The sequence below is a fragment of the Tachysurus fulvidraco genome, chromosome 18 (assembly GCF_022655615.1).
Source record: "Tachysurus fulvidraco isolate hzauxx_2018 chromosome 18, HZAU_PFXX_2.0, whole genome shotgun sequence".
In the NCBI taxonomy this organism is placed as follows: Eukaryota; Metazoa; Chordata; class Actinopteri; order Siluriformes; family Bagridae; genus Tachysurus; species Tachysurus fulvidraco.
The window spans coordinates 1,690,312-1,702,811 of NC_062535.1; the positions used below are offsets into that span (position 1 = coordinate 1,690,312).

General features: G+C 42.9%; 2 protein-coding genes across 2 annotated transcripts in view; one reads left to right on the plus strand and one right to left on the minus strand.

Moving 5' to 3' along the window:
- The window catches only part of slc5a10 (solute carrier family 5 member 10), a 35,448-nt gene that overhangs the window by 5,901 nt on the left and 17,047 nt on the right, over window positions 1-12,500 (plus strand). The window contains exons 8-9 of the mRNA XM_027137948.2: window positions 6,943-7,148; window positions 10,242-10,377. Of these exons, the coding sequence (XP_026993749.2) occupies window positions 6,943-7,148; window positions 10,242-10,377 (342 nt within the window). The remainder of the gene's footprint in view (window positions 1-6,942; window positions 7,149-10,241; window positions 10,378-12,500) is intronic.
- Window positions 8,526-12,500, minus strand: part of LOC113637350 (protein FAM83G) — a 13,456-nt gene continuing 9,481 nt past the window's right edge. Inside the window, exons 4-5 of the mRNA XM_027137947.2 lie at window positions 11,567-12,500; window positions 8,526-9,866 (exon numbers count right to left, since the gene is read on the minus strand). The exon at window positions 11,567-12,500 is cut by the window's right edge and continues 327 nt beyond it. Coding sequence (XP_026993748.2) covers window positions 9,471-9,866; window positions 11,567-12,500 — 1,330 coding nt within the window. The 3' untranslated portion in view covers window positions 8,526-9,470. The remainder of the gene's footprint in view (window positions 9,867-11,566) is intronic.

Below are 12,500 nucleotides of genomic sequence, written 5' to 3' on the forward strand. Positions count from 1 at the left end.
GTGTGTGGTATTATATTATGATACTGTGTAAGACAATTACAGTAAGAGGTCTGTAAATTTTCCATTTTAAAATAGAGCCTGCTGGAAGTCAGGGTGTTAGCATGTGGGACACCGTTCTGCTAATGTCTGAGACAGTGGAGACAAAGAAAACATAAACATGTGGAAATATTTCTTAGTGAGCTGGACTAGAAATGTGACGTCATGGTTCACAGGGTGAAAGTTCTATAGTAACGTTTGATCTAACTACGTAGCTATAAACATGTTTGGAGAAACATGAGCTTGCTAACTTAGCTAGCTAGCACTTCAGTATGTTTCTTTACTAGATGACCGATTTTTTATTTTTTTCTCATGTAGAATGGTTTCCAACATTACCCACAATGCCTTTCTGACAATGGCACAGTGAGATTCAGCCCTTTTACCACAGCCACTACCCTCCTTAAAGAACAAATAAATATATAAATAATTATATTATACACTCGAAGGGGGGCACGGTGGCTTAGTGGTTAGCACGTTCGCCTCACACCACCAGGGTCGGGGGTTCGATTCCCACCTCCGCCTTGTGTGTGTGTGGAGTTTGCATGTTCTCCCCGTGTCTCGGGGGTTTCCTCCGGGTACTCCGGTTTCCTCCCCGGTCCAAAGACATGCATGGTAGGTTGATTGGCATCTCTGGAAAATTGTCCGTAGTGTGTGTGTGAGAGTGTGTGTGTGTGTGTGTGTGTGTGTGTGTGTGCACTGTGATGGGTTGGCACTCCGTCCAGGGTGTATCCTGCCTCGATGCCCGATGACGCCTGAGATAGGCACAGGCTCCCCGTGACCCGAGAAGTTCGGATAAGTGGTAGAAGATGAATGAATACATTTGAAACGCATGACAAACGTTTCATGTACACATGAGTGATGTGTCTGTGGGCGGAGTTTAACTTTAACCGCGTACGAATCATACGCGATTAGCCATTTCATAAAAATAGTTATGTTAGCATCTTGTTAATTTTGCTCATTAATTTCGTTCCATGCAGTTTCACTAACGAGCTTTTACATCATAAATGTGTGTTTGGAAGAAAAAAGTCTCCGGTTACAGGTTATAATGTAACGTCAAATTTATCCTTTATATTAGCCAAGTCTATAGCAGCAGCTCAGTCTGTAGATCAGTAGATGTGAAGCTGTGAAGCATCACCAAGGGGTCTGTGATTTATTATTTTGGTCCAAACACCAAAGTCGAGTCAGTGGAAATTTCTGGTCTGTGTAAATAATCCATACTCAGGAGATCCTCTGGACCTGCTGTTCTCCAACGAGATGTTTATTTACCTTCAGTCTTATGGAAGGAGTCTCCATTGTTAGCGTCTTTCCGAGCGTAGAGAACAGAGAGGTTTATGTTTTCCGGTTTCGGTGTAAAACGCCGAGTTTTAAGAGAATAATAAAGAGACCCTGGTGTGGAAATGACTTCTGATGGATGCTTGAAACTTCCGGCTTTCCATGACATTCATTTTAATGTAGAAGATATATAATGTGACGATCTGTAGTTAGTTTTACATTAGATTTGTTTGGTTGTGAGAGGAATATAAATAAATAAATAAATAAATAAATAAATAAATAAATAAATAAATAAATCCGTCTGGGACTTTCTGCTAGAGGAAAACAAGAACTTCAGGTTGGTAAGAGAAAGTCGGCTTCGTCCTCGACGCCTCGTCGCTGTTGACTTACTGTTTTATTCTGTGTCACACCTTCGATCTCAAGGCTTAAAAAAGCAATGGAGAAGGAAAAACATCATGTGATGGTGCAATCACATGGTTATGTGTTCAGTGTGTGTGTGTGTGTGTGTGTGTGTGTGTGTGGGTGTGGGTATGTGTGTGTGTGTGTGTGTGTACATTCCTGCGGGCACATTCATGGTGAAATCATCATATCCAAATATTAACTTACCTTATATAGACATCTTTAAAAGTTTCACAGTCCAAAGAAAGACAAAGTCTTCAGCTCAGAACTATTTCTCACCTGGAAATGTTCTTGATAACCAACCGAATTAAAACGGGAGGAAATAAAACACTGCGCGGGTCACGGCGAGTTGTTTCGCTGAAATTAGCCAGGTTTTTTTATCACTTAGATCGAGATCTAAAGTCAAGCAAATGACTGAGTTCTAAAAGCAGACGAATGTCGGTGTGCTTTCTGCCTCTAACGCCACACCCGAGTCAGGAAAGCGCTTCACATCTAATCTGTTAAACTTTTCAAAACATCAAAACAGCTCGCTTCTGATTTTTTGCCTCCTTTTTGATTAAAGAAATGATAAAGGTCAGTGGAGGTCAAAGGAAATCCTGACTCTGATCTCTCTGGGGTTTGTGGCACCATTTACAGTTTCCTGTGAACTGTTCCAAATTCCAACATCATCATTGCCTGATGTTTATCTCAATTAGGAGAAAATCAGAGGAAACGTTTATCTTCAGATGTTTGAGATGTTTGGACCTCCGGTTGCTTCAGATAGTCAAGATAATGTACTGCTGACTTTGGTGACTTTAGCAACTTTAACACTGAGCACGTTGTCATAGATGACCAATCACAGATCATTGTCCCCAACAACCAATCACAGATCATCACTGTCCCCAACAACCAATCACAGATCATCACTGTCCCCGACAACCAATCACAGATCATCACTGTCCCCGACAACCAATCACAGATCAACACTGACCGTAACAGCCAATCACAGATCAACACTGACCGTAACAGCCAATCACAGATCAACACTGTCCCCGACAACCAATCACAGATCAACACTGACCGTAACAGCCAATCACAGATCAACACTGTCCCCGACAACCAATCACAGATCATCACTGTCCCCGACAACCAATCACAGATCATCACTGTCCATCACAACCAATCACAGATCATCACTGTCCCCGACAACCAATCACAGATCAACACTTTCCCCGACAACCAATCACAGCTCAACACTGACCGTAACAGCCAATCACAGATCACCATTGTTTCTAACATATACTTCATTTTTGTTGTAATAAACAATATTCTGTCTTGTTTGATATGCAAATAAACACCGAGGGCCTTTTTACACCCGGTCACTTCATGTGTTGTCTCTGATCCGATATCTGTCTGATTGGTTAAAACTGTCCCATTTACATCAGGCCACATAAACGCGTCTCGGCGAATCGGATATCGATCCGATCTTTCTACTCCCGCCCAAAATGCTAATATATTTTACCTCATTTCTGGGGTAATTGTAATGGAACACACTTTGGTGTACGCGGTTGCTACAAAAAACAGCGTTTACTGTTTGCTGCATTTTCACTGGCGGCAGCAGCGTATTTTAAGACCCGACGAGACGCCTGGGTGTAAGATCGGAGCAGCGCTGGTGGGAAAACATATTCGTTTCTGGCGCGATGCACGACTCGCGAGTCACCTGTGAGTGACGTAGTTCCGTTTGGGAGGAGTATAGCGCTGACGTATGTGGCTCGAACAACCACATTCATTTACACCTGTCCAGTTTCATCTGTAACGCGTCCCAGACCACCTCCTGAAGGGGTTTGTACCATCGGGTTTATATCCGTCTCCAAAACGTTTCGGAGGGCATTTAGACCTGGTCTTTTTACCGTCGGGTAGATATCGGATCACAGAAAACGCAGGAAGTGACCAGGTGTAAAAAGGCCCTGAGTTTACATTGTACATGCAAATTAGCTGACGCCGTCCCGTCATCTGGTGACTTTCTGAGCAGGTCTTAGTTACTTCCTCTGAAAGGAGTCAGAAACTGAATCTAAGTTCCCTTACTCTTTAGAATCCTCCACATTTCATCAGCTTCAATATAACCGTTTTTGACGGCTTTCTTTTAAAGACACTGATCTGATATGAATGTCATCGTCAGCTGAAACCTTGAAGTTTTTTAAAGTCGTCCTTTTTACAGGAGTTCGTGAGGGACTTTAGGATGTATTCCTCCTCACATCTGAAGGTTTAACACCGTGTGTCTGGCCTTGCTCTTGTACGGTGTTGTGGTTTGTGTTTTTATGATTTACTCCTGCTGTTCTACATGCTCTGGGATGACTCAGATTATGTTTTTATCTAAACTGCCTTCTTGTTTGGGGCGAGTCGGTGCAGATCTTCAAAGCCCTCAGCTTTCGTGCAGCATCGTGTCACGTGTTTCCTGGATGGCCTGCGGGTTCATGGGCTTCACCTTCTCCTTTAATTTGCATGTGTGATTCTCGGAAACCCTCCAGTTACCCGCACACCTGTTTAGATTTGAATTATTTAGAATATTCGTTTCTGTGCAATATTCCTAAAAATATTGATACTGGTAATGAAATCTGGGATTTTGGCATCACAGTGCCTGAATTATTTAAAACTAATTTTAAAAAATACTAATTTTGGGGGTAAAAACATTTGTAGACCACGGCAATTTGGCAACAATTACATTCATTCATTATTTAACGCTTCTGAACTTCTCGGGTCACGGGGAGCCTGTGCCTATCTCAGGCGTCATCGGGCATCGAGGCAGGATACACCCTGGACGGAGTGCCAACCCATCACAGGGCACACACACACACACTCATTCACTCACACACACACACACACACACACACTACGGACAATTTTCCAGAGATGCCAATCAACCTACCATGCATGTCTTTGGACCGGGGGAGGAAACCGGAGTACCCGGAGGAAACCCCCGAGGCACGGGGAGAACATGCAAGCTCCACACACACGAGGCGGAGGCAGGAATCGAACCCCCAACCCTGGAGGTGTGAGGCGAACTTTCTAACCGCTAAACCAATTATGCCAAAAATGGCATAATTTTTTTTAACCATAGTTTTTATGCATTTATTGTTACATTCAATGTTTTTGAGATAGTAGAAGCTTCAAAGTCTTTTCCTCATCAGACTCTATTTTCTCTCAACAAAAGAAAATGCTGATTTAAAAAAAAAAAAAAAAAACCTCCCGTCCTGAAGATATTCATAAAAACACTAGGTTCTCCTTCCATAACTATTAAGCGTTCGCTTACAGAAAAAAAATCTCCCGTATCTTGTTTATTATCTGGATTTACAGTAACTCTATAAAACAGGAAGGTCTTTAATCAGCTTTAAGAATTGAGGCAAATTGCTGTGGTATAAGATAAATATAACTCTTCCTGGTGAGTCGTTAATGGTAAATAATCTTTTTTTGGCAATCGGAGCGCTTTTTCCATCGCTAGATCTATTTTGTTACGCCCCGTGGTGATTTGTTCCTTAACTATTGTGTTACTTCTCGATGAACACTAACAGTGTGTAAATAAACATCTTCGGGGTTATACAATCAGTTGTTCAAACACTTATTAATCCCATCACGACTTGTGATCTGATCCTACTGGCAAATGAACAAAAGGACGGATTGTTTTGGAGAAAAAAATAATTATAGAGCAGAAAGGATAGCGTTGCTCTATCTTGCAATACACCCCCTCTCACACTGTGCCAAGTAAACATCCATCAACTCCCATTCTTCATGCACAACTGCACACTCGCTGTGAACGTCTCACTCGCCAGACTGCATTATCTGAGCCACTTACACAGTCTGAAGTTTAGAAAAGCTTTCGGTTTTTTTTTTGTTTGCGATACAAATTTAGGTCCTAAATACAGGACAATGACTCTCAGACGGAGCTTTATGAAATGCTGCCCAACCCTGTCTGCTCCCACAGATTTATTACGCAGCCAAAAAATACAGGCCTAATGCTAGTGATTAAGATATTTAGTAAGATTTAAGGAGTTCAGTCGGGTGTGACGGCCTAGATTTGGGATGTTCTGTCTGCTCAAGAGCTTAGCGCTTGTTTAAATGCCCCCCCACTTTTATACCTTCAACCTGGAATTCTTCTTCCAGTTTCCACCAACCAACCACCCACCTTCCCTGTTTGGTAGCTATCACTAACATGTGCTTCCTCAAGGACACGTGGAGACGATCAACCAGATTCGACTTCTGCTCATGCTGTGATCGCGGCCCGTCATGACACACTGAGAGGAACAGTGTCCACATAAGACTGTGACGCATTGGTGGTGTAGCATTAAGTTCAAGCTGGGACTTGAAAACTGAACAAGATTGGAACCAAATACTTGGGACAGCTGAGAAGAAAACATTCCATTTGATTGTGTCTTACAGTGCAAGACGTGTCACCTCTCTAGGTGTATACTGTAGGTGTACTTACTAGAACCACCCAAGTACCACGCTTCTGAATATCTCTATGAGCTTGGTATACCTTTATCTTTACTTTAGCAAAAGTGCTCCATCTGCAGTCTAAGGTCTCCTGAAGACTGCAATATGTTTTGTTCCAGTGTTGTCCTGAGAGAACTTAATGCTACCACCACCATGCTTCACAGTGGGGGTGATGTGTCCATGGCAATTGTACTTTTTCCACCTAACTTGGGCTTCATTCAAGGCCAAAAATTCCAGTTTGGGTCTCACCAAGACCACAGAACTTTTGCACATGTTTGCTGAGTTTGCCGAACACCAAAAAGGATTTCATGTGGCTTCTCTCCAGCTATTTCAGAGTCACCCTTGGCCTATCTGCTGCTTCTCTTTACCCGCTCACTTATTTTTTGTGGACAGCTTCCTCATGGACAGAGTTGTGCTGTATTCTTTCACTCTTTTTAAAGTTTAGGATGGAACAATCATAGATGATACTTTTTTCCCCCAGAATGTCGGTCTTCGTGACGCCGATTGTTTGTTCTCGAAACTCTGCATTCTTTCGATGGAGATCTGGCGCTCTCAGTCTGATTGGAATTGCACCAGAAATAATTTAGAACAGAGCCTGGAGTGAAAGCATTTGTAAATAATTTTGTATAGATTCATAGCTTGATCTGAATTAAGCATATTTTATTTCCATGTTTAAGGGGGTAAATACTTATGCACATACACAAATAACCAAGATATTGGGTTATTCCTATACATGTTATCCCATGAATCTTCTTTTGTTTGATCTAGCGTTCAACAAGATTGGTGGTTATGGCAATTTGGAGAGCGTGTACCTCCAGGCTGTGCCGACGAAGATAATCCCGAACACGACGTGCCACCTGCCACGGGCTGACGCCATGCACCTCTTCCGCGACCCAGTGCACGGAGACTTGCCCTGGCCGGGAATGACCCTCGGATTAACCATCATCGCTACCTGGTACTGGTGTACTGATCAGGTAACCAACCTAACCACCCCACACACTCACTCACAAGGACAATGGCTTGGCCTTTAACTATGACACATATACACTTCCATAAGACACACTTGTATGCTAGGATCTCAACTTACATGATAGCATCGCCGCTTAGTAGGGTGTCGTTTGCTAACTAATCTCGGCTAGTAGCGCTCGCGGGTAATGTTACAGATAGCCATTACTAACATAACGTCACCACTCCCCTAAAAACATTAACGGATATGTAGTGCTAGTGTCTCTTCAGCAATAAATAAAACACATCAGAAAACACAGAACACAACTGCATTTAAAAAGTAGAATTTACTGACTGATGCTAGCTAGAAAGTTCAATTATTTCCTTTAAAGTGACACGAGATGGCTAAGTTTAACGATGGAGAACATTCTAGCTTTAAGGGAAAAGCTGCTGTCAAAATAAAGACCTCCAAACTTAAATGTTAGCCATCAGGTAAAACTTTCCACCTCACGCCAAATTCAAGACAAAGAATCAACAAAGCATGTTAGCCTATAAAAAAACCAACCTTCTTTAATTACTGACAGCAACATGGCTGTTCTCAGAAAACAACGGCAAATACAATGTGTTTGCCGTATAAACAGAGTACAAGGAGGAACGAAACAGTTCTTGAATCCCTATGAAGTCATATGAGCAAATTCATATTCAGTAGCAAACTCAGGGAATGAACATGTAAGAAAATGTTTTTTTTTTCCTCCTATAATCGATTTCTAACTTTAAATACATTACCTCAGCTGGTAAAGGTGTCTTGCTCGGAGATAAACATGTGTACCATTAACGAATACATCAACAATCATATTTAACACCTATTTCCTAAAATCTGATCCCCTCTGATAGAGAAAATCTGATCGAGAAAAAAAATTATTTGTGACTTTTGCCCCTTTTCCACCGAGGCAGTTCGAGTGCAGGTTCGGAGCCTAATTTAGAACCAGTTCTTTCTTTTTTCGACAGCCAAAGCACCGGCTCTGAACCAGGAAAAGTGGTTCATTATCGCATTTGATAATGTACCTTAAGTACACTAATGTTTAATACACTTTTACTTTACCGCGATATGATACATTATCAGCATACATGATAGTAAGTAGCTACATGCTAAGGCTAATGCTTTTTCTGTGTTAATGATAAAACAACGTTAAGTGCTTTCTCGATCATAACCTCCGTTTATACAGATTACACGGAGCCGCACGTACACGTCGGATTCGCCGCGATTGGGTGTTAATGTAGGTTCACAAAGCCATGAGCATTAACAGTAAAGTAACATCCACCATTGTTGTTGTGTTGTGTTTGTCGCTGCTGCGCTAACGTCGCTGTGTAACGTGACACGTATACAGTTACGTCAGACTCGGCTCTGTGACGCTCTCTAACCGATGGAAAGGCAAACCGGTTCTTAGAAGGTTCACCAGTGGAACTAACTTTGAACCAGCACCAGCGCTAGCTCTGAACCAGCACCCGGTACTTTTTGGTGGAAAAGGGGTATGAAGAAGGTTCCAACACTGTAGCTTGCTTATGTATGTCAGGATCATGCCTGGACAATTTCCTGCTGACAAATTAGGGGACCTTCAAGCAGTGCGTCTTGTTTTGTGGTCGTCGGTGGCAATTTGTCTAATTAGTTATGTAGTTTTTAAGTATTGCGGTTACTTTTCTTTCCCCAAGTCCTTTCCTGGTATTTTATGTTGTCTGTTTTGTAATAAATTGTGTCTGTTTTTTTCTTTCTTCTGTCGGAACGTCTCCTAATGTCCCAGCAGGAAATTGTCCCAGCATGACCCGGACAAGGAATTGTTTGATTTGTATGCGTATGCAAAATAAACTGGTTTGTAACATACGTGTTTTCTTGTTCACCCACCATGATCCCAAATCCATCACCATTTCACAGCAGCCCCATAACATGGTGTGTGAGACACCGACAGTCAGTACATACTAACAGTACATACAACAGTCCAGTACATACTGTAATGTGCTACGATTTAGGATGTAAATCCACATACAAACAGTAGAGAATACATTCCGAATGAAAACGACGGTACTAGCCAAATCGTTCAGGCCAGTACATGATAAGAAGGGCCGCTACGAAGAGTGCTTCGATTTTCCTTTGACACGCCTCCACCGTTTTGAAAGCAAGCTCTGGAAATACCACATAAAAGTCCTGAAAGTAGACCTGCCCCACAGGATTGGTCCAAATGTACCTCAGGGCAGCAGAACTAATTTGCATTAGAAAACCATAAACAACTTAATTTAGTTTTGTTGTAGTCACACACGAACTAAATTAGCATGCGCTGTTTCTGCTTTTTTCCCGGTTAACAATCCTTGCGACCGGGTGCACCTTTTTTGTCACCCATAACTCCTGGGACCCTGCCTCTAAGGTGTTGGAGGCTGGAGAGTTTAGAAATATGGATTCCTAATGGCATCTGCGTCTCCTTCCTCCGTGGTGAAGGGGAGTGCGCGTGAGAGATCCGCTGAGTGGGTGATTGGCTGGTTTTCAGTCCTCCGGACGGGATACTCCTGCAGGGGGAGCGGCTGGATCGGCCCACGTCGTGCTGCGTCGTGGCCAGTTTGCCCTGCCAGTATCGGTGCCCTCCGATTACCCGGGTGCTACTTTTCGGAGGGCGATGGTACACTCCTGGTTTAGCAATCACTACTTTGGCTCTGTTGTAGGCTTCACGCATGGAAGCGATTTCCATCGGATGACAAACCTGAGAGGGAAACGGGAAGGTGGTATCACAAATTTGCATATTGTTGTCAACAAGAAACTCAAAAAACAGTGAGTTCATTAATTAACAGTGAAAAAAAAAAAACAGTGAAGTCCTGCCCACTTCCAATGTTCACACTGCGTGTCCTTTGACCTTCAGTGAATTTTACATGTATTTGTTCTGTAGATTTAAGCATTTCCTGTACCGTCAAAAATCATCTGGCTAATCCAAAGGACACACCATACTGTACCATAGCAAAATATCTCTGTTAATGTTGCCATTTGTTTTGCTAAATCAGTACAAAATTCTTTCGACGTGTTCGATGGACGCCGAGAAACGGTACAAAGGAATAATTCTGATTACTGTTCGACTCTTCAGGTTATCGTACAGAGATCTCTTTCGGCAAAAAACCTGAGCCACGCTAAAGGGGCATCGATTTTCGCCAGCTACCTGAAAATGCTACCGATGATCTTCATCATCCTTCCTGGCATGATCAGCAGAGCGCTCTACCCAGGTATTACACGATACAGTCATTTAGAACGTAGTAGATCGTTAGTACAGATACCTACAGCGATATTGATGAGGTTTACTATCACTTTACATATAGAACCCATATTTACATTGTTTCAGGGAAGGTTTTCCACTTTCTCCTTCTTTTATGCAGGACATTTAATGGTGACATTAAAAAAATCTTTAGTATTTCTGCTTCCAAATCCTAAGTAATTAGTATTACCTAACCCTAACCCTAACCCTAGATTACTATAGATAGACAAAACAAAAGAAAAACATGTACCTCGATGACTTAGCATCGTAAATCATTGTGTCTTGAAATCCATTCTGTCGACCTGACATGCACAGACAAGCTTTTTCTAAAGCGGTTATGGTAAACAGCCAAGAAAACAATAACTTGTTGTTAGTAGATGACACGAAAACTTTTTTTTTTGTACATATAGCTTGTGTGACACGATGGCCAACATTTCATTAGTTCAATGCTTGTACCAAAGCTCTCTTTTAAAGGCTTCCTGGAGATAGTTCGACCTACAAGCTACAAGTAAGCTTCAAGGTCCTTCTCTTCTCTGGCATCATGGTGAAGGCTGTCCTAAAGCTCCCTACCTCCAATCCTGCTTGTTAACGGGGGTGGGGCGGATACGATCTATAGAGCATTCGCTTGGACATAACATAGACAAGTGATGTACTGACTTTCTTTTCAGCTCACCAAATTATCTGAGGGATAGAACAAATGTGCCAAATCTTTCCGTGTTATTATATTTTTGTAAATATTACATACAATCATAATTAAACACGAATGCTAAACATTTCTTAACCCACAAACGATCAGGACTATACTTACGTTATAGCCTTAGCTTTAGCCTAGACGTTGTTTTCTAAATCTCGTTAAATGTTTCCTTGTTACTCTTTTCTCTCAGAGATTCGGAGTAAATGTTTTTTAACGTGTCCGTTTGGAACCGACTGAAGTTCTCACAGCATGCTCAAGCCTGCTGCTACACACCCTGGTACATTTTACAGCATACAGGCTCATAGCCTGTAAACACACCTCAATTAACCGCACACACTTGGGACACACCCTAGTTTATAGGTCCGGCTGAAAAGATAACTCGTGATAAGAATCACTTTCCACTTTTACACAAAAACACACACACACACACACACACACACACACACACACGCACACACACGCCTACCTTTCCTGTGTATCTGCTCTGTACATTCAGTAAGTTCCTGTCAGTGGGGTACAGGTCTGTGCTTTTATCTGGCCTCAGGTCCAGCATAGATTGTGAGAATCGTGCCATTATGTTCACCGGGCCGTTCTCTGCTACGCGTCCTGAGCCGATTAGTCCGCCGTTAGGAAGCCTGCTGTGTTCTGGGTCGGGACACTCGTAGTACTCATCAGATGCCGTGGAGCCCTCGTCTTGTGTCGAATAGGCTAATTCAGGACTCTTGTTACTGTCCGTGTCGTCGTCTTTAGTTTCTAGTTCTGAATTCTGATTGCCAGACGCTGGATCACGTGCCTCAGGTGCTTCTCCAACGTCCTCTGACCTAGATGTCTCATGAGGTTTGACGTCGCTTCTCCTGACCACGGTGACTTGCACGTTATCCGGTCCAACACCTGTGGTCATCAACAGCTGTAGGGTGCGTGGCTTTGGCACAGGAGGTCCTGGAGGATGTTCATGTGTCTGAGCTTTGTCCTGAGAGGTAGGCTCTGTCGGTGTAGGAGGCAAAACGGTTTTAGGAGGCGAAACGGTGTCTGGGGGTACAGGTGTCATCTTGGGCTCCAGTGGAAGCTTTTCTTCAGGTTTGTCCTTTGGTTGCACATGAGTGTCTGGTGGTTTTGTTTTGCCATTGAAGGTACTTCTAACACGTGGACATGCCTTTTCAGGCAGTGGCTCTTCTGGGGGAGCGGTAAAAGGGTCCTTAAAACGAATGGCCTGTGATGTTTCAAACAGTTGCGAGCGCATCAAATGCGACTGCATCGGTTTGCTCGTGTCCCGAATGTTTATGAATCCAATGACATCACTAGGTGGGTCCGGGTCCGGCCATGTAGGCAGGTATGGAATGAGCTCTGCCTTTGGCAAGCCTATGAGCCAAGGGTGATTGGGTGGTTTCTCAATTACCTCA